This window comes from Juglans regia, chromosome 14 (assembly GCF_001411555.2).
Source record: "Juglans regia cultivar Chandler chromosome 14, Walnut 2.0, whole genome shotgun sequence".
In the NCBI taxonomy this organism is placed as follows: Eukaryota; Viridiplantae; Streptophyta; class Magnoliopsida; order Fagales; family Juglandaceae; genus Juglans; species Juglans regia.
The window spans coordinates 7220873-7243284 of NC_049914.1; the positions used below are offsets into that span (position 1 = coordinate 7220873).

At 37.2% G+C, this 22412-nt stretch overlaps 3 protein-coding genes and 1 pseudogene across 3 annotated transcripts; 1 reads left to right on the forward strand and 3 right to left on the reverse strand.

Moving 5' to 3' along the window:
• Nucleotides 1-1336: 1336 nt before the first annotated feature.
• Nucleotides 1337-4695, forward strand: LOC109009017 (E3 ubiquitin-protein ligase AIRP2-like). The gene is made up of 5 exons (XM_018989340.2): nt 1337-1598; nt 3110-3260; nt 3474-3540; nt 3703-3937; nt 4335-4695. Exons 1-5 carry the CDS (start codon nt 1531-1533, stop codon nt 4579-4581), a joined length of 768 nt encoding a protein of 255 aa, XP_018844885.2. The 5' UTR covers nt 1337-1530; the 3' UTR covers nt 4582-4695.
• Nucleotides 4696-4792: 97 nt separating this feature from the next.
• LOC118344481 (ammonium transporter 1 member 3-like) lies at nt 4793-6588 on the reverse strand. Its single transcript, XM_035685110.1, has one exon. It carries the CDS (start codon nt 6467-6469, stop codon nt 4952-4954), a length of 1518 nt encoding a protein of 505 aa, XP_035541003.1. The 5' UTR covers nt 6470-6588; the 3' UTR covers nt 4793-4951.
• Nucleotides 6589-7252: 664 nt separating this feature from the next.
• LOC118344482 lies at nt 7253-13453 on the reverse strand (annotated as a pseudogene).
• A 2659-nt stretch (nt 13454-16112) lies between these two features.
• LOC109015953 (non-specific phospholipase C1-like) lies at nt 16113-20058 on the reverse strand. Its single transcript, XM_035685109.1, has 3 exons — nt 18820-20058; nt 17307-17483; nt 16113-16548 (listed from the first exon to the last, which is right to left on the reverse strand). The coding sequence occupies exons 1-3, from the start codon at nt 19916-19918 to the stop codon at nt 16226-16228; spliced, it is 1599 nt and encodes a 532-aa protein (XP_035541002.1). The 5' UTR covers nt 19919-20058; the 3' UTR covers nt 16113-16225.
• Between the last annotated feature and the right edge of the window lie 2354 nt (nt 20059-22412).

A 22412-nucleotide genomic window follows, 5' to 3' on the forward strand; every position in this document is an offset into this window, starting at 1 on the left:
ATAAAAATATATCGGATAAAAGGATAAGGTTCCTTTCCAATCGCCGCCCCATTTGCCAAGCAAAACCATGGGAGCAGCGCTAGCAGTTTTGGCTGGACAATGATGATTTTCGTATGTGCATCGCAAATATCGCGGAATTGCATTTTTTTTTTCATTTTCTTTTAAAAGAATTTTAAATATTTTTAATTATTAAAAAAAATTAAAAATTCTAAATTTATTAATAATTACTCCCTTAACTGTTAAGAAAAATGTAAAAAAAATTAAAATACATTTGGGAGTCACCCAATCATTTTCCGTTTTGGCCTCAACGGTCATAGTAATCTACCTAAAAGGCTAAAACGCCGAAAATATTGAGGAAGAGTTCTACTCAAAGTTTCACATCACACATCTGCTGAATAAAAATAGTGAGTGGTGTAGCTCTGTTGAATATAATTTTTTAATTTATAATTTGTATTATAAGGAATAAATTTATTTATTATCATCTTTTAATATATATTAATGTGTTATTAAATGATAGATTTATAAATAAAATATAATAAATAATTTTTAATTATTTAATATCACATCATAAATGATGAAAATAATGATAGAAAAAGATATGATGAGTACTATTATTCTATTTTTTTATTATAGAATTAGATTTTAAATTGAAGGTACTTATGTAAAACGATGATATTTTTATAAGTTATTTTATTAAAATACTCCTTACCACAAAATTGTATAATTATAAAAATAATTGTATGCATATAATTATTTAAGGAAAATGATATTTAAAGTTATAATTTTACTTTCATAATCATATGTGTTGGTGTATCAACTATTAAAAATTATGAAAATCTTGAAATTTTAAATTTTAAATTTTAAATTTTAAATTTAAATTAACAAATAAAACACAGATAAAATAAGACTGCTACTCAATATGTATAAAATTATACACATAATACTACTCTTTTCGAATTATTACATAATAACTAGACTCGATAGATTAACGTGAAGTTAGCTTCAAATTCAAGCCATTGGTTATTTTGAAAATTCAACAGTAAAATGAACATTACCAACTTTTTAAGTATTCTCTTTTTTTTTTCTGTAATAATTTATTAATTTGAGATAATTTGGATAATTCGATAAGAGAGATGTGAGATGTTTTGAGATATTCACATTTATGGGTAAGATTTTCGGAATATATATTAAGAAAAGAAAAATCTGAATTATTTAATTATAGGTAATAATTGTATATTTAAAAAATATTAATTTAAGACATTGGAGAAGGATATAGTTGCCATTTTACGGCGCGGTTTTTTTTTTTTTCGCCTATAAGGAGGGCTGGGGGAGACGGAAACTGAACGAAGTGCAGTGGGTGGAGACACTGGAGTGGAGGGTAGTGTCTTATTACGTGGCGGCTTCAACGGGGGGCAACGAAACAACGACGACTCCATTCTCTCTCTCTCTTTCTTCTTCTCGTTCATTGTTTTGCTTTCTCTGGTTTTCTTTTTCTTGGATGGGCTTTATTTTCCGGGAAAATACCCGGCCATGGGAAAGTCTTCGTTCAAGGATTCTCTGAAAGCGCTGGAAGCCGATATCCAGCACGCAAATACTCTGTAATCTCTCTCTTTCTTTTTGAGATACGAATTTTAAGATTTCTATTAACTGCTATTTTCTTTTGTTACCTCTGTGAATTGAAAGGGCTGCTTTTGCTCTTGTGCTGTTTGTATACATGGTGCGATTTTCAAAAGTAAATAGCAATGATCGAGTATTGAAAATTCAGATTCTGGCCTTCTTGGTTTGCGAAAGCAAAGCGCAGATTTTTCTTGTTTAGAGATAGAAATGGGACCTGATAAAGAATCTCATCTGTTTGTTGACTTGTTCTAATCCCAAGGAACCCATTCTTTCAGGTGGACCTTTATGGGCCCACTCTCTAATGCCTATAGGTGCGCGCAATTAAAGTAAACTTATTTACATATGCCATCGATGAGGATAATTTTCTCACTTTTTTTTTTTTTTTTAGCTTTTTAGCTTCACTTTTTGGACTTCGAAAATTGCAAGACTAGGCTGCTCATTGTGCTCAATTATTTTGCTCAATTATGTATAATGTGACATGGAACTTTTATAAAGAAGCTAAAACTTGATTGCTTTGGGTGTAACTTTTTGAAAGGACGATGGCATGAATCTATACTTTTTTGTTCTTATTTACTTTTCAAAATAACAATGAACGAGTATGAAAAATTTCACCAAGTTCATTTTCTCAGACTGGATAAAGGATGATTCAGTCCGATTGACAGCAAACTCGATTATTATGAAGCTTTGTTGAGTCGTATTTAGTATTCTTTATGGTATATGCAGAATAATATTCTGTCTGCACAGTTATGTTACACGTGTTTTTTAAGGTTGGTTTGTCATTTACCATATAAATTATGTAGTGGTTAAGCTGAACCGTAAGTTGCAAATATTACATATCCGTGCTATTCAAATAGTCTATGCCAAAGGCCTGTGCCTGATTGGCATAAATCTCCCGCCTCCAAAATGGAGGTCTGGCTTCGAAATCCACCCTCCCCAAATGTATTAAAAAAAAAAAAAAATAGTCTTTTAAACATTCCATATTAAATAAAGGCTCTAAATAACCTAGCTTATCTAGGATTCAAAATTGTATTCGGAATGTCGACAGTCCTAGGAGGAAAAACATGGTTACTAGAGAGGTACATTGGGAAGCGGCCTATATAGGGCCAAGTGGTGCAAAAGGATCCTTGTTCCCAACTCTAGTTAATAGTCATCAACTCAATGCCTATCTGTTTTTCTGATAATTGACTGCTTTAGAACTTTGCTGCTTGCATCAAAATCCTTCTGGTTTATGATTTGAAGAATCGGAACTCTCATGTATGATGGCAATGATGTTGAGATACTAGATCATCAATGCATTGTAAGGCTTCTGGTAGCTACATGATGATTGAAAAATTCTTTCTGCATTGTTAGCTTGTTTTTAGTCTGCATTATGGTCTTTAACAAGTTCTACTTGTTCAGTTCACGTACTTGAGTTTATATAATCTCCGATGATCGTTGCTGGATATCTGTTAATTGTGTGCTGTGCTGCCTTCTTTGCCTCTTGTTATTCCAGGGCTTTAGATTTTCCAAGGGAGAATGATGGAGCACTGGTTCAGATGAGACTGTCCTATAGTTCACTGGCTCACCTCTTTCTTTGCCTTGTTCAATGGACTGATTGTCACCTTGCTGGTGCACTTGGTTTACTTAGAATTCTTATATATATGGTATATTTCTCTGTTTATCCTTCTCGTTTCTGTTAGTTTCTGCTTTCATAGTTATGTGTACATACTCTCTTTCCTTCCCCCTTTTTGGTTCTTTGTCAGCTGTCCTTGTATTTGTCTGTGTTACTTTGCGCCCCATTCCCTTCAACGATGTAGTAATTCTATAATATGACTATGATTCCTTGTTGGTTGTGGCAATGTGATGGATTGGTGCAGACCCATGCAGATGGCAAGACCATTATGTCTGTTTATGAAAGGAAAGCAAGCATTAGAGAATTTTATGGTGAGTTTCACCTTCGCCAAATCTCTCTGTGTTGTTTTTTACCAATCAAAAAGAATTTGGAGGTGAAAATACTTAAATTTTGTGCATATATACATGTTCAACATTGATGTGACTAATTCTCTCTGGCGGAAAGACCTTATGAGGATGGCTTTCTGTCAACAGCGGTGATATTTCCTTCTTTGTTGCAACTTCAAAGAGGCATCACAGATTTAGAGGATCGGAAACAGAGAGAGGCATGCACTCTTAGATTCAGAAGAAATGATGAGTTGGAAAGGGGGAAACTCTCTGAAATTGACATAGAAAGAGAAGAGGAGTGTAGTATTTGCATGGAGGTGAACAGCAAGGTCGTATTGCCTAATTGCAGCCATTCTTTGTGTTTAAATTGTTATAGGAATTGGTAAGCCATCTTTCCTTCTCTGAGCTCATTCTGTATTATAAATATAAATGACATAAGCAGGAAACAAAAATATGACAATTGAAATTTGTAGCCTTTCATTCTTTTTTCTTGAAAAACTGGGCTTGGGAGGACCATTTTCTGAGTCCTCAAACATGGGGTCTTACCCCCCATTGGATAAGGCCATTTCTCCACCAATAAGTTGGTAGGCGATCTCTTTGGTCTCATGGATGAGATTTACATGGAAAGTTACATCCTTTGAAATTGGCAAATCCTTACCCGGTAATTAAATTTCTATTAATTAATACGTATTATGTCAGGCTCACGACTTGTTTTCTCTCTTTCTAACAATAATTGGGATCTAAATTCTAATATTGCATTTCCTTATTGTTTTCTCTAGGCATGGACGATCGCAGTCATGCCCCTTTTGTCGAGACAGCCTCAAAAGAGTAATGTCCGGTGACCTTTGGATCTATACAGATAAGTGTGATGTTGTTGACTTACCATCCATATTGAGAGAGAATAATAAGAGGCTGTTCATGTACATCGATAAATTGCCCCTTGTTATTCCTGATCCTGTGCTTGTTCAGTATGATCCTCATCTTAGGTGGGATGCAATGTATAGGCTTTGTGAACTGTATATATGATAAGCTTAAAGCTGGGTTGTATTTGTTTTCCGACCAAAATACAAATTGGAGATATTGATCCTTAAATTCAGTTCCAATTTCTCCAATACTATAGTAAGCACAACATTAAATGTACCTTATATTTACTAGTTTCATAATATTGTATGATTTTCCTATGTACTTCTCTTTCAAATCAAATTTCTGATTAAACAATAGAATTTGAACTCGTGCAGCATGAGAACTTTTTAACTATCCCTTATTTGCTGAGATGATTTTGTACAATAAATTAAAAATAAATAATAATTCATGGACCACATGCCAAATCACAAGCATACATGAGAATGGAATAGACACATGTACATGCAGCAGCAGATGAATCATGCCATTTGGGTCAGGACTGATCACTTTGGATACGTACGTAATCTGCGTAAAAGCGAGGTTGGTTTTCTTCTTGGTGAGCATAGGCATAGCCTCCATGGCTAGAGATATCAAGGCCTGCAACTTCCTCATCTATAGCGATTCTCAAAACCCTGAGCTTGTGTAAGGCATAGAAAAGAGGCCCCATTGTCAAACTAACCCAGGCCGCAATCACCAAAACCTCAACAACTTGGGCTCCAAGCAAGCCCCATCCTCCACCCATCAAGACGCCATAGGGCCTCTCCACGCCCGACTCACCGGAATTGTAGGCTTGGATTACAAATTCTTCTTTAGCAAACAAGCCGGTAAATATCAAACCCCAAGCACCACATCCACCGTGCAACTGGGTTGCCTCTAACGGGTCGTCAAACTTCAGTTTTAGGGCCAAAATATTGAGCCCAATCAAGACCCATGCAGCAAAGAACCCACACACGATAGCAGCCCATGGCTCAACAACTGAGCAGCCTGATGTGATTGCAACAAAACCACCAAGCACCCCATTACAAACATCCAATGCATCCCAATGGCCGATTAACAATCGTCGGCCGAATAGGGTTATGATTCCGGCGGTTGACCCCGCTAACGTAGTGGTGACTGCAGTCCGGCCCACTCCAGTCCAATTACCTTGGCCCGTTGTATTAGGATAAGCCACAAGAATCTTATCGAAAGAACCGGGATTGAAACCAAACCACCCAAACCACAGCAGAAATGTCCCAAGTACAACTAGAGTTGCATTGTGGCCTCGCATTTGTACGGGCCTGCCAAATGCATCGAACCGGCCTACTCTCGGACCTTCAATGAAAGAGCCCCAAAGCCCAGCAATCCCACCAACTAAATGCACGACACCGCTCCCAGCAAAGTCGATGGCACCTGACCCAAATAGCAACGCACTGGAACTGGCGCTGAGCCAACCACTCGACGACCAAACCCAGTGAGCAACGATTGGGTAAACGAACCCAGTGAGGAAAAAGGAGAAGATTAGGTAGGCAGTGAACTGAGTTCTTTCTGCTATTGAGCCACTGGTAATACCTGCGACGGCTATGGCGAAAGCCCATTGGTAAAGAAAGAAGCTGTAGTCGTATGTGTCGTTGGGTATGCTGAACAGCGCAAAGAAGCTCGTACCGATGAAAGGATTGGAATTGGAGCCTTCACCAAAGGCAAAAGCGAAGCCGAAGAGGTAGTAAGAGATGCTACCAACAACGGCATCGACAACGTTGGTGAGCATTATGTTCATGGCGTTCTTGGCTCGGACCGAGCCAGCACAGAGCATGGCAAAGCCAAGCTGCATTACAAAGACGAGATACGCTGAAAACAGGAGGTAAATGGTGTTGATTGAAGCCGTGACACTTTCTTCCCATGACGAGACCTCCATCTGTACCTTGAGAGAGAGAGAGAGAGAGAGAGAGAGAGAGAGAGAGAGAGGGGTTTTGGGGAGGGGAAATGGTTGGTGGTGGAGGGAGAGGGAAGATATAACTTCTCGTAGTTGTATCATCAATCATGGATGTAGATGCTAGGACGTTGAATGTTAGCTGTATTATTCGGGGTGGTGTAGCTTGGTCGTTCGGGTGTGCGGTGTTGACTAGTTGTGCATTCTACTTCAATGACTCCCGGTAGAATGGATAGGCTAAGAAGCCCGCCCGTCTTAATTCCCACTCAAGTCTTGGGGTCCTAAAGCGCTTGATATTTGGACGTTTCACTGCCCGATGGAGTTAAACCATACCGTTTTAGTGCCTTGCCAGCCTTTCTAAACAGAAAAAAATAAAAAAAAAAAATCAAGCCAAATAATGATAATACTTAGAAAATAAAAATTTTCACATCATATATTCACTATTCTAGACCCCCACGTCCTATAAAAAAATTATAAGTGTAGACCGAAAGAGTAAATAGTAACTAATGCATAATAAATCTCTACTTGAAAAATAAGTTGAGGGATATGAAGTTAGTTTTGTAGGTGCGGATGAGTTATAAGGCTAGAAACTGGACGTACTAGAAATTGGTACTGGGATTTGGTGGTTTTAGTCTAAATAGAGACTTTGATACAATTTGGATCCAGTTGGGGAATGCTAATTCGATGTGGGAAAGCAGCATATACTGCCCCAAAGAGTACTTGAATAATGAGTTGAATCTGATCCCAACCTTACTAAGAATGTAATGATACAGCAACACCTAGAATTACAACCAAAATGAAACCACTTATGGAGCCATTGCCGAATTAAAAACCTATGACAACTGAAATAAGTAGTTAAATATAATGCAGATTAATCACGACATTGGGTCAGGACCGATCATTTTGCATACGCACGTAATCTGCGTAAAACAAAAGTCGGTTTTCTTCGTAGTTAGAATAGGCATGGCGTCCATGCCTAGAGATATCAAGGCCTGCAATTTCCTCATCCACAGAGATTCTCAAAACCCCAACCTTGTGTAGGGCAAAGAAAAGAAGCCCCATTGTCAAACTAACCCAGATCACAATTGCCAAAACCTCGACCACTTGGGCTCCAAGCAAACCCCACCCTCCACCCATCAAGACACCATAGGATCTCACTATCAGAATAACACATAATCACCTTTGCTTTTAAGCGAATAGCTGGTGGGTGGAATATGCAACATTGTCAAAAACAAAACAACAACATCACGTTCCACGTCCGTTTACAACCAACAGCAAAATATTCTTTACAAATAACCGTAGAGAAATTTGTTGAGATTTTACCTCAAGTTATCAGATTTTATTTTCATTCTTTCATTCATTTTACTGTTGTGTATAAATGTAATCATATTCACTCAATGAGAAATAGACAAGTTTTTCACAAGTTTCTATTCTGCTAACTCGGTATCAGAGCCTTTGACTAAACATCAACCATGGCTACCATATCCTCTCCTTCTCCCTCCCTCTCTTCCTTCTCTCATATCATCACAACCAAATTAACCAATGAAAATTACCTCTTATGGAAAGTGATAATATCAGCTTATCTACGGGGTCAGGATCTGTACTCCTACGTTGATGGCACAAGTCTTCCTCCAACTGAAATTTTACTTGATTCATCTGGCTTAAATCCAAAAACCAACCCAGCTTATACCTTTTGGCAGCGGATTGATCAGCTCGTTCTGAGTATCATCTTCTCTTCTCTCTCAGACTCCTTGCTTGGTCATGTCCTGTCCTCTAAAACCGCTCGTGATCTCTGGTTTTTCTTGGCTTCCATGTTCGCATCTCACTCTTAGGCTAAGGAATTTCAAATCCAGTTTCAGCTCATAAATCTTTCCAAGGGTGACCAGGCCAAGACTGACTATTTCGACAAAGTTCGTTCTCTTTTGGAATCTTTAGTTGGCACATGTAACAATCTTCCTGATAAAGAGATAGTCACCTATCTTCTAAATGGGTTAGGCTCTTCTTATGACGCTTTTATCACTTCTGTTACCACACGGGCAGAGCCCATTTCATCTCATGAATTATACCAACTACTGTTAATTCATGAAAGTTGTGCATCTCACCAACGAAGGAGTACCAACTCCTCCCTTGAGCCTTCTGCTAATCTCAGTGTTGCTGGAAATCGTGATAATCATGGACGTGGTGTTTTTCTGAATGGACGTCAAGGACATGGCAGGGTTCGTCATTTTACAACAATCATGGGGGTCGTTCCTCTTCTCAGAACAACTCTTCACAGTAGCAGTACACCTCGCATCGACCAACCTGCCAAGTTTGCAACAAGTCAGGACACATAGCTCTCCAATGCAGATATAGATTTGATCATGCTTATCAGCTTGAAGCACCAAGATCTTTTTCTGCAAATTATACAGCTCCAGACTCACTATCTGATTCCTCTTGGTATCCTGACTCTGCTGCAACTCATCACATTACTAATGATTTTAATAACTTGAATGTTTCATCTGAACAGTATAGTGGTAGTGACTTAATTCGTGTTGGAGATGGTTCTGGCATACCCATCCAAAATTTCAGTGATTCCTGCCTCTCCTCTCCTTCTTCTTCTGTTTTTCTTCATAACTTACTCCATGTCCCAAATATTACCAAGAACTTAGTATTTGTTCTTCGTTTTTGCATTGACAACTCTTGCTACTTTGAATTTCATTCCTCTCATTTCAATGTGAAGGACAACAAGACCAACAAGGTGCTCCTCACAGGGCCAACACGTAATGGACTCTATGTTTTTCCCTTCAAGTCAGCACAGCCAAAAAATCCTACCACTCATCTTGGAGAAAGAACAACACTGGTCGAGTGGCATAGAAGACTAGGCCATTATTCCTTAGCTCGTCTCATGGATTCTACATGAAAAATGTCTACCAGTCTCTTCGTTTAAGTCAATTTTTTTTTGTTCCGAATGTCCACTTGCTAAGGCTCATCAATTACCCTTTTGTAATAGTCGGACCTCTTATTCTCAACCTCTTCAATTGCTGTGTGTTGATGTTTGGGGCCTAGCTCCATATGTTTCTCATTTGGGTTTCAAATACTATGTTTCATTTGTTGATCAATTCACGCATTACACTTGGCTATTACCACTCAAATTTAAATCAGATGTTGTTACTGTCTTTAACAATTTTTTGCCATATATTGAGAGGTTGTTTAATTCTAAACTTATCACTCTTCAAACAGATGGTGGGGGAGAATTTAAACCTTTAACTCAAATATGTTAAAAATTTGGTATTACACATCGATTTTCGTGTCCTCATACTCATCAACAAAATGGTCTTGTTAAGAGAAAACATCGACATATTGTCGAAACAGGCATTGCCTTGTTGGCTCACTCGTCCTTGCCATTTACTTATTGGGCCGATACTTTTGAAACAATTGTCTACTTGATTAACATGTTACCTTCTCCTACCATTAAAAATCAAACACCTTATTTTCTCGTTTACAATTGTGAACCTGATTATAAATTTCTAAAGGTGTTTGGTTGTGAATGTTGGCCACATATTCGGCCTTATCTTTCCAACAAGTTTAATTTTAAATTAGTTTCATGTTTGTTTCTTGGCTACAGCCTATGTTTGTTTCTGGGCTACAGCCCATCTCACAAAGGCTATAAATGTCTTAACTTAAACACAAATCGCCTCTACATTTCAAGGGACGTGATCTTTAATGAAGTCTCTTTTCCATGTTCAAAAACACGGATCACTTCATCTTCCAAGCCTCCACCCATTCAAACAGTTCCATTACCCATTTTTCAGCCTTCTATTCTTGGGCCTGGACCTGGATCCAGCCCATCTTCTTCAAGACATTTTTCTTCAACTCCATCATCTACCTCACGTCTACCCCCACCTTCCTTTGCAACTCCTTCATTTTCTGAATCCACCCAACCCGCTCCCTCTACTCAGCTCGCTCCTTCCACCCAACCTGCTCCTTTCACTCAACTTGCTCCCTCCACCCAACCCGCTCCCTCCACATCACTCATCCCGCCACGTTCACCCATTATAACTCGTGCTCAAACCCACTCTAAGAGACCACAAATATTTTCGGATGGCACCATACCATACTGCTCTAGGTATTGTTTTACTACTTCTCTTACAGTTCCTGATGAACCTTTGAGTTTTTCTGCAGCTGTAAAATTTCCTGAATGGTGGGATGCTATGCATCAAGAATTCACAGCACTGCAACAGAACCAGACCTGGAGTCTAGTTCTGTCCACACCCACGGCCAACATCCTTGGTTGTCGCTGGGTCTATCGCACTAAAACTCGTGCTGATGGATCATTTGAAAGAAGAAAAGCGAGATTAGTCGTAAAGGGTTATCACCAGCAGCATGGATTGGACTACACTGAGACTTTTAGTCCAGTAGTGAGCCGTCTACCATCAGATTAATCATCTCCATTGATGTTACACGTTCATGGCCACTAAGACAACTTGATATTCAAAATGCTTTCTTGCATGACTGTTTAACTGATGATGTTTTTATGCAGCAGGCTCAAGGTTTCGTGGATCCTGTCCATCCAAATTACATCTGTAAGCTCCACAAAGCCATTTACGGGCTCAAACAAGCCCCACGAGCATAGTTTGCTCAACTCTCTTCATGGCTACTGAATTATGGCTTCATGTCTTCCAAAGTAGATCCTTCTCTTAATTTTTATTCTACATCATTCTAACGTCCACATTTATTTTCTTGTGTATGTGGATGACATAGTCATCACCGCTTCCCAACAATCTGCTATTGATAATTTGATACATGACTTGGGTCGTGCCTTTCCAGTGAAGGATTTAGGAAGTCTCTCCTATTTTCTTGGCATTGAAGTTGATTATGCTCCTTCTGGCTTAATACTCTCTCAACGGAAGTATATCAAAGCTTTACTCACTCGAAGCAACATGCTCCTTGCTAAGCCCATTTCATCTCCCATGGCCGCCTCTCTCAAGCTGTCCAAATTTGATTCTCCTAAGTTTGAAGATGCAACTCTGTACTGAAGTATAGTTGGTGGTCTCTAGTACCTGTCACTAACAAGACCTAATATCTCCTTTGCTGTGAATAAAATCTGTCAATTTATTCACTCACCAAAGACTACTCACTGGAGTGTAGTTAAACGAGTGCTTCGATACCTCAAGGGCATTATTAATTTCGGTCTATTGTTCAAACCTCAACATGCTTTACATCTTCAGACTTATTGTGATGCCGACTGGGGGGGTTGTCCTGATGACCGAAGATCGACTAGTGGCTTCTATATTTATCTGGGCTCTCATTTGATCTCAGGAGCTCTAAAAAGCAGAGCACGGTTGCACGATCCTCTATTGAAGCAGAGTACAAGTCCCTTGCTTCCTCTGCAGCTGAAACAATTTGGCTTCAAACCGTGCTTCGTGAACTTGGCATCTCTCTCTCGCATGCTCCAACTCTGTGGTGCGACAACTTAGGAGCTAACTATCTCTCTGTAAATCCAGCTTTTCACTTCAAGACAAAGCATATGGACATAGACTTCCATTTCGTTAGGGACCGTGTAGCTGCCAAACTGTTACAAGTCTCCTTCTGCAGCACTCATGATCAAATTGCAAATGTCCTAACAAAGCCACTCGTGGCAGATAAGTTTCTTTGCTTTCGGTCGAGTCTCAACGTAGTGGACACTCTCTTGGACTCGAGGGGGCATATTAGAATAACAGAATCACCTTTGCTTTTAAGCAAATAGCTGGCGGGCGGAATATGCAACTTTGTCAAAAACAAAACAGCAACATCACGTTCCACGTCCGTTTACAACCAATAGCAGAATATTCTTTACAAATAACCGTAGAGAAATTTGTTGAGATTTTACCTCAAGTTATCAGATTTTATTTTCTTTCTTTCATTCATTTTACTGTTGTGTATAAATGTAATCGTATTCACTCAATGAGAAATAGACAAGTTTTTCACAAGTTTCTATTCTGCTAACTCACCCCTGACTCCCCTGAATCGTAGGTTTGAATCACAAATTCTTCTTTAGCAAACAATCCAGTGAACATCAAACCGCAAGCACCACAACTGGGCTGCCTCTAATGGGTCATCAAATCTCAATTTTAGAGCCAAGATATTGGGCCCAATCAAGACCCATGCAGCAAAAAATCCACACACAATTGCAGCCCATGGCTCAACAATCGAGCAACCCGATGTGATTGCAACAAACCCACCTAGCACCCCATTGCAAACATCCAATGCATCCCAATGACCGACGAGTAATCGGCGGATGAAGAGGATCACGATTCCCGCATTGAGCCGGCTATGGTAGTTGTGATTGCAGTTCTTCCCACAGCAGTCCAATTACCTTGGTCTGTTGTTGTTGGATAGGTGACAAGAATCTTAACAAACGAGCCGGGGTTGAACCCGTACCACCCAAACCACAACAAAAATGTCCCTAGAACAACCAGAGTTGCGTTGTGGCCTCGCGTTTGTACTGGCTTACCGGATGCATCAAAGCGGCCGAACCTCGGACCTTCGATGAAAGAGCCCCAGAGCCCTGCAATCCCACCAACTAAATGCACGACACCACTCCCAGCAAAGTCAATTGCACCTGAACCAAATAGCAACGAACTGGAACTAGGACTGAGCCAACCACTGGATGATCAAACCCAGTGAGCGACGATTAGGTACACAAATCCAGTGAGGAAAAAGAAGAAAATAAGGTCAGCAGTGAACTGGGTTCTTTCTGCTATGGAGCCACACTCGTAATAACTGCGGCGGCAATGGCGAAAGCCCATTGATAAAGAAAGAAGTTGTAGTCGTAAGAGCTATTGGGAATGCTGAACAGAGCAAAGAAGTTCGTACCAATGAAAGGGTTGGCACTGGAACCATCACCAAAGGCAAAAGCAAAGCCAAAGAGGTAATAAGAGATGCTACCAACAACCGCGTCAACTACGTTCGTAAGCATTATGTTCATCGTGTTCTAGGCCCGGACTGAGCCTGCATAGAGCATGGCAAAGCCAAGCTGCATCAAAAAGACGAGCTGACGAGGTACGCAGAAAACAGGAGGTAAACGATGTTGATAGAAGCCGTGACACTTTGTTCCCGTGAGGCCTCCATCTCCTTGCGTTATTTTTGGAGAGAGAGAGACGTTAATGGTGGTCAAGGGCGAGGCAAAATACATAGCTTTGGTAGAAGATATGTTGAACGGTAGCTGTAAGAAAAAGTAGCTGATGAATCTTTGGGTCACCTGTTCATGGAGCTCTACTTGAGCGATTCATGGTGAATGGGTAGACTTTCATGCCATTCATGCGCGGGTACTTGCTCTTACTATTTATAAAGGACGTACCGTAACGCACGCAATTCAAAATCGTACTTCTATATGAACTTCAACTGCAAGTCTGAATCTCGGTTTTAACTCTTATGGCTTGAAGTCTTCAAGGCTTCAAGCCGACTGCTAGTCTGCAACATATTTTTTTATTTATCAAATTAATGTTGAAGCATGTGCCTCACGAATTGATAGTGGGATGCACTAAGCATTTTTCTGGATAATGAAACTAATCGATTCCGATAAATTGGATCGGATTTTGTAGTTTTTTCTTCCGCAGTACCTCGACGTGACATGAGCGTGTAAGAGTATTAACATTGGTCTATGCACATACATATGCAAAGTTATATTTGCATAATATGGCCCTAAAATCATCCACATTAACTTATGCATATCCAAATATTTAGCTACTTATGAATAGTGCTTATCTAAATTTGGATAACCACTATTCACCCTACAAATCATATTTTAATAATTATTTATCTCTCCTCCCACTCTCTCTCACACAATCCTTTCATTTTCTCCTTCATTCAATAACAAAACAAACATTCACTTGCACATTCATTTTATTATTATAATATATTATTATTTTTTTTTCATTTTATTATATTTTTAATATATTATTATTAAAAAATTATATTTTTTATTATTACATTTGTATCATTAATGTCAAATGTATGTAGTGGATATTAATTGTAAAATATATAAAAAAAATTGATTTTAGCAAAAAAGTAATAATAACAAAATAATAATATTATTTTGTGTCAAATATGCATAAGCCAATGTGGGAATTTTACTTGAATGGCAAAGTGGATATGCAAAAGAGGTAATTTTGCATATGTATATGCATAAACCAATGCTAATGTTCTAAGGAGTTCAACAATCAGTTTTCTTTTTATAAGGGTTAAAATCATTTATTTTGACTTTTTGACCCCATATTATAGGATGGATCTCGAAAGATACGAAAGATCTCCCTCCAAACCGTACATACGACTTTCATCGAATATGATTTGGATTATTTAATTTATCTCATCTAATTATTATAATTTTTTAAAATTTTTAAATAAAATATAATAAATAATTTAATTTTTTTAAATTTTAAAATAAAAATAATATTTTATTTTATTTTTATTTCATCTTGCCTGACCGTTTAAATCCCTCCCAATTTTTCATTTGGTGGATTTTATTTTGGCAACCTATTATTGCCAGCGCTAAAGATCATCCCTAGTATAGGATTCGGTATATTACAGTAGTTGGTTCCCCCTCGAGAATCCTTTTAGGGAGCCCTCACCCCAATTTAATAATCCCTTTTGGCCGAATCATAAAATAATATTAATAATAATTAGCTTTTAAAAACTTTTAATTCCCTTACATAAAACGCTTTTTCATTCTAGAAAATTTAAAAGCTTTGAATTTGTTTTTTAAAAAGTGTTTTTCTTTGGTTCGGGTTTTAAATGATGTTATCGACAATTTCCCTATGCTAACGCTATTGAGAACTTCTTAAATCACCACTTTTAACTTTTAAGTATAGAGTTAAGATTTAAATTTAGAATTTCTATTGTGATAGTATATAAAATTATTACTTATTTAAAAGTTTAAACTATAGAAAAAATAGATTTAATTATTTGTATAATATTCTTAACATTCGACAAGATTCATTTGCGGGTTAATTATATTTTGTCTACTCGAACTTTCACTTAATTTACAATATGTCTAAAAAATTAATAATTGCATCAAAATAGACCCTTGAACTTTTAAAACTTCCCAATCTCTCCCTTTCGTCTACCAACAATGTTAAATCTAACAAAAATTCACTATACATGTTGTTCATGTGCATAACATTCACTGTAAAGATGTAATTTTCATATAATTTATTATCATTGATCATAAAAAATATAAAATAATATATGTTATCAATTAATAATAAATTCTTAATCATTAAATAATTTTTTTATTAATTTATATATAGTTAATGAATATCAAATAATTTTAACGTGTACATATAATATTTGTTCTTGCTTGCAAGTATAAAATAATTTTATATATGATTAATGATTTATTATTAATTGATAGCATATATTATTTTATCTTTTATATGATCAATAATAAAAAATTAAATAAAAATTACATATAATGAATTTCCGTTAGATTTAACGTTACTGATGGATGGAAGGGGAGGATTGAGAAATTTGAAAGTTCAAAAGTCTACTTTGATGTAATTATTAATTTCGAATGCACGTTATGAATTGAGTGAAAGTTCGAGAAAACAAAATTTATTAACCCTTCATTTGCTCTTTTTCCTTTGACAGATGGTCAAAACTTCGTCTCAATTCGAGTCAAAACTTCGTCTCAACTCAATCCTACTGCTGGGTTTCTTTAGAGATCAGAAATCGTTGAAGAAAGAGTATGTTTCTTTTGTAAAGCTTGTAGCTAAATGGGTTGGCGTCAATGTCATAGAGATAAAGATGTACGTGTATATATATATATATAGAAAGAGAGAGAGAGAGAGAGAGGGGGATTGTAACCCAAATTTTATACAACCGGCATTACTGAAGAAAAAACAATCAGTGGCTCCCTACGTAGAGACCATGGTCTCTAAGCATAACTCGGCTAGTCAGGGAAGGTCTCATTGTAACAATTGCAGACTCGTTGGCTCCAGCTTTAAGAGCAGCCTTTCCCGCTTCCAAGAACCTCTTGACTGCCTCTTCTGCGTACCGGTTGGCTTCACCCACTGTCATGCTTTTGCCGATATCTGGGTATGTATTCAGGACATAGTCACCATTGAGCTGGGATGCGAGCTGGATCAGTTCAACTTGAAATTCTGAGAGGCTAGCATCTTCTTTCGGTCCCCGTGGCCTCAGGGATATCTTAACCTCAGGAAGGGTTTCTGCAACCAGATTCCAAGATTGTTTTTTTTTTTTTCCTTCCTTTCAAAATAATCTATTGCGAGGAAGTAACTAAAACGTTCTAACGGTGCTAAAATTAAGTAAATGAATTGTATATCAGCTTATATTCCTCTACCATAAGTGAGAATTCCTAACAAAGGTAAGGGTTTCCGTCTGAAAAGGAAGCAAATAGATAGCATATAAGCTTTGGGTCCAATCCTTGGCTTCTTCAACTACAATAAGCAGCCACATGCTAGATTATATCTTTCATATCTCCTTGAGTTCTTATGAGCAGACCATGGTGGACCATCTGATGAACTTTTTCCAGACTTGCCATACCATTCAAAAGGACAGTTTTATACTCACAGTTCACTAAAGTGGTTGTTTTTTTTTTTTAACCAATAAAAAAAGCAACATTCTCGAAAGGGAATGTGCAGCTGCATACTCTTCTCTATAGGCACATCATACTACCCTCCCAACCCAAAGAAAAGGAAAGACAAATGATGATGGTCATGGCACGCTTTTTAGGTAATGGCACTGCCACACAATAATCATCATAAGTGTGGAAATCCAAGTAAAGATCTAGATCAACTTGTGAGAGGTAAGTTCCACCATTGTACTACAGAAAAGCCTTTTTTTTTTTTTTTTTTATATCTTTCACATTATGAAGTGTCAACTACTTAAAAGATGCAGTGAAAATGTGAGAATCAAAATCACTAAGCAAAAGTAACTTGATGCAATAAAGGACTGTGGTGCAAACCTGGACAATCATCACGGGGAGAATCAAGAATGTCAAAGTAATCCTCAAAAGTACCCGCCCATGCATCCCTTTTGGTCAGGAAGTTTGATTCCAAATTGAAAAGCTTCTTTACAGTTGCAGCGATAGAAGAATGCTCGTATTGCGAATGTTGTTTTGGTCCATCTGGCTCATGAATCACTGCAACAAACAATCAAGAGTCAGTGCAGGTCAAATGATTCAGACCCAATATGTAGTAAAAGATGGAAAGGTCAGAGGTGCATAATGGGTGCCGCTAGATAATGACAACTCTTTAGAATTAACCTCTGTTACTTGTACGCTGCGAAATAAAAAACTTATTACTTGTACAATATATACCTCCCTGAAAACTATAACTTCGACACAATGTATATCATAAAGAAGCTTCACAGAAGTATGGCAAAATGAAAATGCTGCACGTTTCATTTGCCAAGCATGACCAAAAAAAGATAACAATTAAAATCAGGCCATAGAGATAGATAATGCCTTTTGGCCAACTGTACATAAACCTAGAGTTCAAGGTCTTTCTGAACCCAGATATTTGGTTGGTTTGTCAGCCAATAAAAGACTGACAAAGAAGCCAATGTAGAGTTCAAGCTTGGTCTAAGCTACAAAGAGATGACACAAGCACTAAATCACAGCAGGACAAAGTTCTCCTTTTTGGATAGAGGGTAGGGGGATTAGTGGTAATATCTCAGCATGGCAGTTTTCATCTGTTTGACTCATTGCATGAATAACAAAGTAATCTTATTCACGACTCATCATCAGAAAGCATAAATTTCAAATCCATTTCATTTCACAATGTTTCTAAACCGTGTCTGTGTGTGACAGAGCATCTGTTGTTTGCCTATATATGATATGTCAGTCGGCAGTGAAGCAATTTATCCTCTGGCTTAGGATTTATCAAAAGCAGTGTTGCCATGAGAGTCTATGTTTTTTTTTTTTTTTTATCAGCAAATAAGAATTTTATTAAAATGGGCAAAGCCAAGTAAACAGGACATATACAAGAGCAACACATGCATGGCCACGAGAGCCATTGTTATGGCAGACTTGGAATTAAAATGACCGGGTTAGCTGGGAAAAGGATCTTACCGAACCCAAAGGTCATACATATATGGTTACAAATGCCCATAAAAAAAATTACATTTAGTTACATTGCAAATATCAAGATGTATGGGAGGTCTGGAAGTAAAATGCTGCCAAAACAGTTTCTTAATCTCCACATAATTCTACACGTCCGCCACAAATATTCAGAGCCAAATCACAATTACTCAGTATACCACAAGTTCTGAATCCTTCAAATTAGAAGTAAGTATAGGATGCCAATCCAACACAAGAAGCTGTAAAGTAACTAAAAAAAGCCATAGGAGGGTATATACAACAAACAAAATACCATATATAACATATACCATCTTAGAAACCAAAAACCCAACAACAATATCCTGCAACTTCGAAGCAAAATAATCTAATATGGGGGTCAGAAAAAGAAAAAACTCACCGGTGCCCTTCTCGACCCATGGTGAGACCAGAATGGTGGGAACCCGAACACCCAACCGGTCGAAACGGAAGTAATAGGGGTCAGGCCCAATTATCCCGTCAGGGTTAGGCACACCAGATACAGGTGTAGGCACGTGGTCATAGAACCCTCCATGCTCGTCGTAAGTTATCAACAAAGCCATCTCGTTCCACTGGGGGCTAGCCCTCAGAGTCTCGTACACCTCCTTCACGAACCTCTGCCCGATCGCCACGTCGTGAGACGGGTGGTCGTCGTTGGCCGGCATCAAATCCACGTCGAAGTACCTCTGCTCCAACACCACATAGTTGGGAAGCTTACCCAGCTTAGCATCGAGCTTAAACTTCAAGGAATAGCTATGGAAATTCGTCGCGTGCTTCAGCTTCCTCAAGCTTTTGAAGAAGAGAGTAGCGGGGATGTTTTGGTAATAAATACCGAAGGTAAGGCCGTTTTCGTCCAGAGAATCGAAGATCGTCCGCTGGGGGAACCCGTGGACAAGGTCCTTCCGTACGTTACTCATGGCGCCGTGTGAAGTCGCCGAATGGACGTAGAACCGGTTCGGCTGAGTCGACGCTGGGACCGAGGCGAACCACCGGTCGAACACTGCGAACTCGTTGGCCAACTCGGTGTAAACCGGTAGCACGGCCGGTTTGAACCCACTCATGACGGTTCTCGGCATGCTTTCACTCATGTTCTCCGCCTGCTGAACGAACCCGTTCATCAACGGCGGCTTCGAGCTATCGTCTGACCCGAATATCTGCTCACGGATCGCCTGAAACGAATGACCCGGATCCGAGTCCACGAACAGGGCGTCATCTGAGACGAAGACTTCCGGGGAGTCCGGGTCGGAGACTAGAATCCGGTTTGATTCTTCGCCTGTCAGGCCATCGATCTCGGGCCTGGTCGATTTGAGCCATCCTAGAACGTGGTCAAAGGAGCGGTTTTCCATGACCAGGACGACTAAGGTCTTGATGGGTCCGTCGATTTTGTGCTTCTCTTTGTGTGGCTTGAAGTCCAGAGATTGGGAAGAGACTATGAGGTAGAGGAAGAAAAACAAGGCTATGGGTGCTCGCCGGGAAGCCATTTCCCGGTGATCGGAAAAGGGTCAAGGTTGTTTCTCGTGGAAGACAGGTATCTATCAATCTCTCTATCAAAGGTTTTTGCTTTGAATCGGGACAACAAAAGTATTCTGATTTTGTAACTTTATATAAAATTGTAATGAAAAGTGACGGTAGATGTCTAAGAAATAAGGAATTAGAAGACAGTTATCAACTTTTTTTTTTTGGTTGAATTTGTGTGTTTTCTATATTATTAAGTGATTATTAGGTTGTGTCTTTTGTCTTTTTGCAAGAGCCAGAGGCGATTATCCACATGAATTTAAATTTTAAAGTGGTTTTTCCTGTTCAAGTGAGTCGGTTGGATTGCCCAGATAGCTCATGGATCATATATATCAAAGAAAGATTACTTTTTTTTATTTGCCGGAACCTCTTCAAGACAAGATCTTTTAGATTTATCGCTATAGAATAAATTTCAGCCTTGTACACCGTATTCTAAAAAAATTTTCATACATAAAGCTGGATAAATCACTGACTTCGTCAGAAAGTATAGTACCAAAAAATTATTTGCAGTTGTGAGATATCAATTTATTAGCTTGACCAAATTAAGAGGTTGGCTAAAATTTACATAATTGATGTAAAAACTATTTCATATTGAATTGGATAAATCTAAAATAATTTAGATTTTAGTTGTCAAATATGAAGAACTACAATTGATTTACCAAATATTAAAATATTAATTTCTCACTCTAAACAAATATTAAAATATTAACTTCTCACTCCAAGCAAAAATACTATTTGGTTTGTAATTAAAAAATTTAGATAGAATTTTAAATGAGTTTAATCAATTTTTTTTATTATCATTAAATGACTTTTGAAAATATGATTTTTTAATATTAATTTAATTAGAATATAATTATTATTAACATTTAATTGGTAGAGATACAAAATGTGATAAAAATAAATTAAATAAAAAATTATGAAATTAACAATATTTTATTATTATATAGAAAGTGAATGGATAATTCAATATGAGAGTTGAATTTAAATAGAATAGACAAATATAAAAAAATATGATATTGACTAAATTTTAAAAATGAATTTGGCCAAACCAATGAAGATGCGAACTATACCACAAAACCGAGGCTTCAACCACTCAGGCCAATCTCTCGAGGTTCAAAGAAAGATTATTATGTATTCATTATTGTCTTTACATCTTTTATCTCACTCTTTTACAAGATATTGTTTCGAAATTATTAATTTATTTTATTAAAATATATAAGTAAATAAAAAAATGATTTATGATATCTATTCTTAAGTCGATAATATATTATTTACATTATTTATTTATTTTTTAAATTTATCTTTTAAATTAAATTATATCATATAAATATTTTTTTTTAACAAAATGTAAGCATTTTACTAAAGGTGTTATCTATACCGACTTATAAAATATTTTCATAAATATTTTATAATATAAATATTATGTCATATATATATATACACATAGATATATCACATTTCGTATCTATAGAAGAAAAATGATATATATTAATATGGTTATAACATCACTCTTATTAAGATTGATTTTTGTTCACATACGTTTAACATTTTTCTTGCGTGGTCTTGGAATGCTATATCTTGGAAAATTTAGTGGAACTCATTATTACAATTTACAAATAAAAGGGTTACTTGCATATTAGTAAAAGTTTGAATATTACCCATCCTATGAAGTAATTACAATACGAATTAAGTTGCTCTCAAATTTTTATCCGAATTCAGTGTTTGAAGTGAGAGACATATACGTTGAATAAGCCTACAATATTTATTATTCATTGATATGGAGAACGATAAATGATGTAAATCTAGTTTGATATTATCTCTTACCCACCCTTTTTTTTTTTTTAATCTCTCACCCACTTAAAACCCACAAATTCCAATAAAATTTTGAGATTTTTTCTTTTGTCGCTGCCCACCCGCTTACACCACAATTCACATCTATTTTAATTTTATTTTTATTAAACTAATTAAATTCTTCTATTCATCGTCCTTATATCATATATTTGTTAAAAAATCAAAAATCAAAAGATAAAAAATCAAAATAAATATATGATATAAGAATTTCTATTAAACTAATTAAATTCTTTTATTCATAATCCTTATACCATATATTTATTAAAGGAAAAAAAAATCAAAAGATAAAAAATAAAAATAAATATATGATATAAGGCCGATGAGTATAATTTTTCGTTTTCCTCACTTTCACGTTCACTTATTGCTGTCATAATGTTACACTGCGGCTCACAGCACTGCGTTGAGGGTGGCATGCTGATCCTCCCAGCTTTGACACACATCTTAATTACTCGTCCCGCTGGGTGTTCCTTTTTTCATGCGCTTAAGGTGTAGAGCTTAGGCTAGCTAGTAGCAACCCAGCATTGAATTTCAGGCCGGTACTGAATAACATCAATCGAAAATAAAAATTCTATTCATGAGTCGGTATGAATTGTGTGATAATACATCTAG

Bases quoted from the DNA above. Each gene is read 5' to 3' on its own strand.
- LOC109009017 (XM_018989340.2), top strand. From the start codon at position 1,531: ATGGGAAAGTCTTCGTTCAAGGATTCTCTGAAAGCGCTGGAAGCCGAT. The intron at 3,541-3,702 runs GTGAGTTTCACC...TTCTGTCAACAG, and splicing joins AAGCATTAGAGAATTTTATG to CGGTGATATTTCCTTCTTTG. The intron at 3,938-4,334 runs GTAAGCCATCTT...TGTTTTCTCTAG, and splicing joins TTAAATTGTTATAGGAATTG to GCATGGACGATCGCAGTCAT.
- LOC118344481 (XM_035685110.1), bottom strand. From the start codon at position 6,469: ATGATACAACTACGAGAAGTTATATCTTCCCTCTCCCTCCACCACCAA.
- LOC109015953 (XM_035685109.1), bottom strand. From the start codon at position 19,918: ATGGCTTCCCGGCGAGCACCCATAGCCTTGTTTTTCTTCCTCTACCTC. The intron at 17,484-18,819 runs GTGAGTTTTTTC...TGTTTGTTGCAG, and splicing joins ATGGGTCGAGAAGGGCACCG to TGATTCATGAGCCAGATGGA. The intron at 16,549-17,306 runs GTTTGCACCACA...ATCTGGTTGCAG, and splicing joins TCCCCGTGATGATTGTCCAG to AAACCCTTCCTGAGGTTAAG.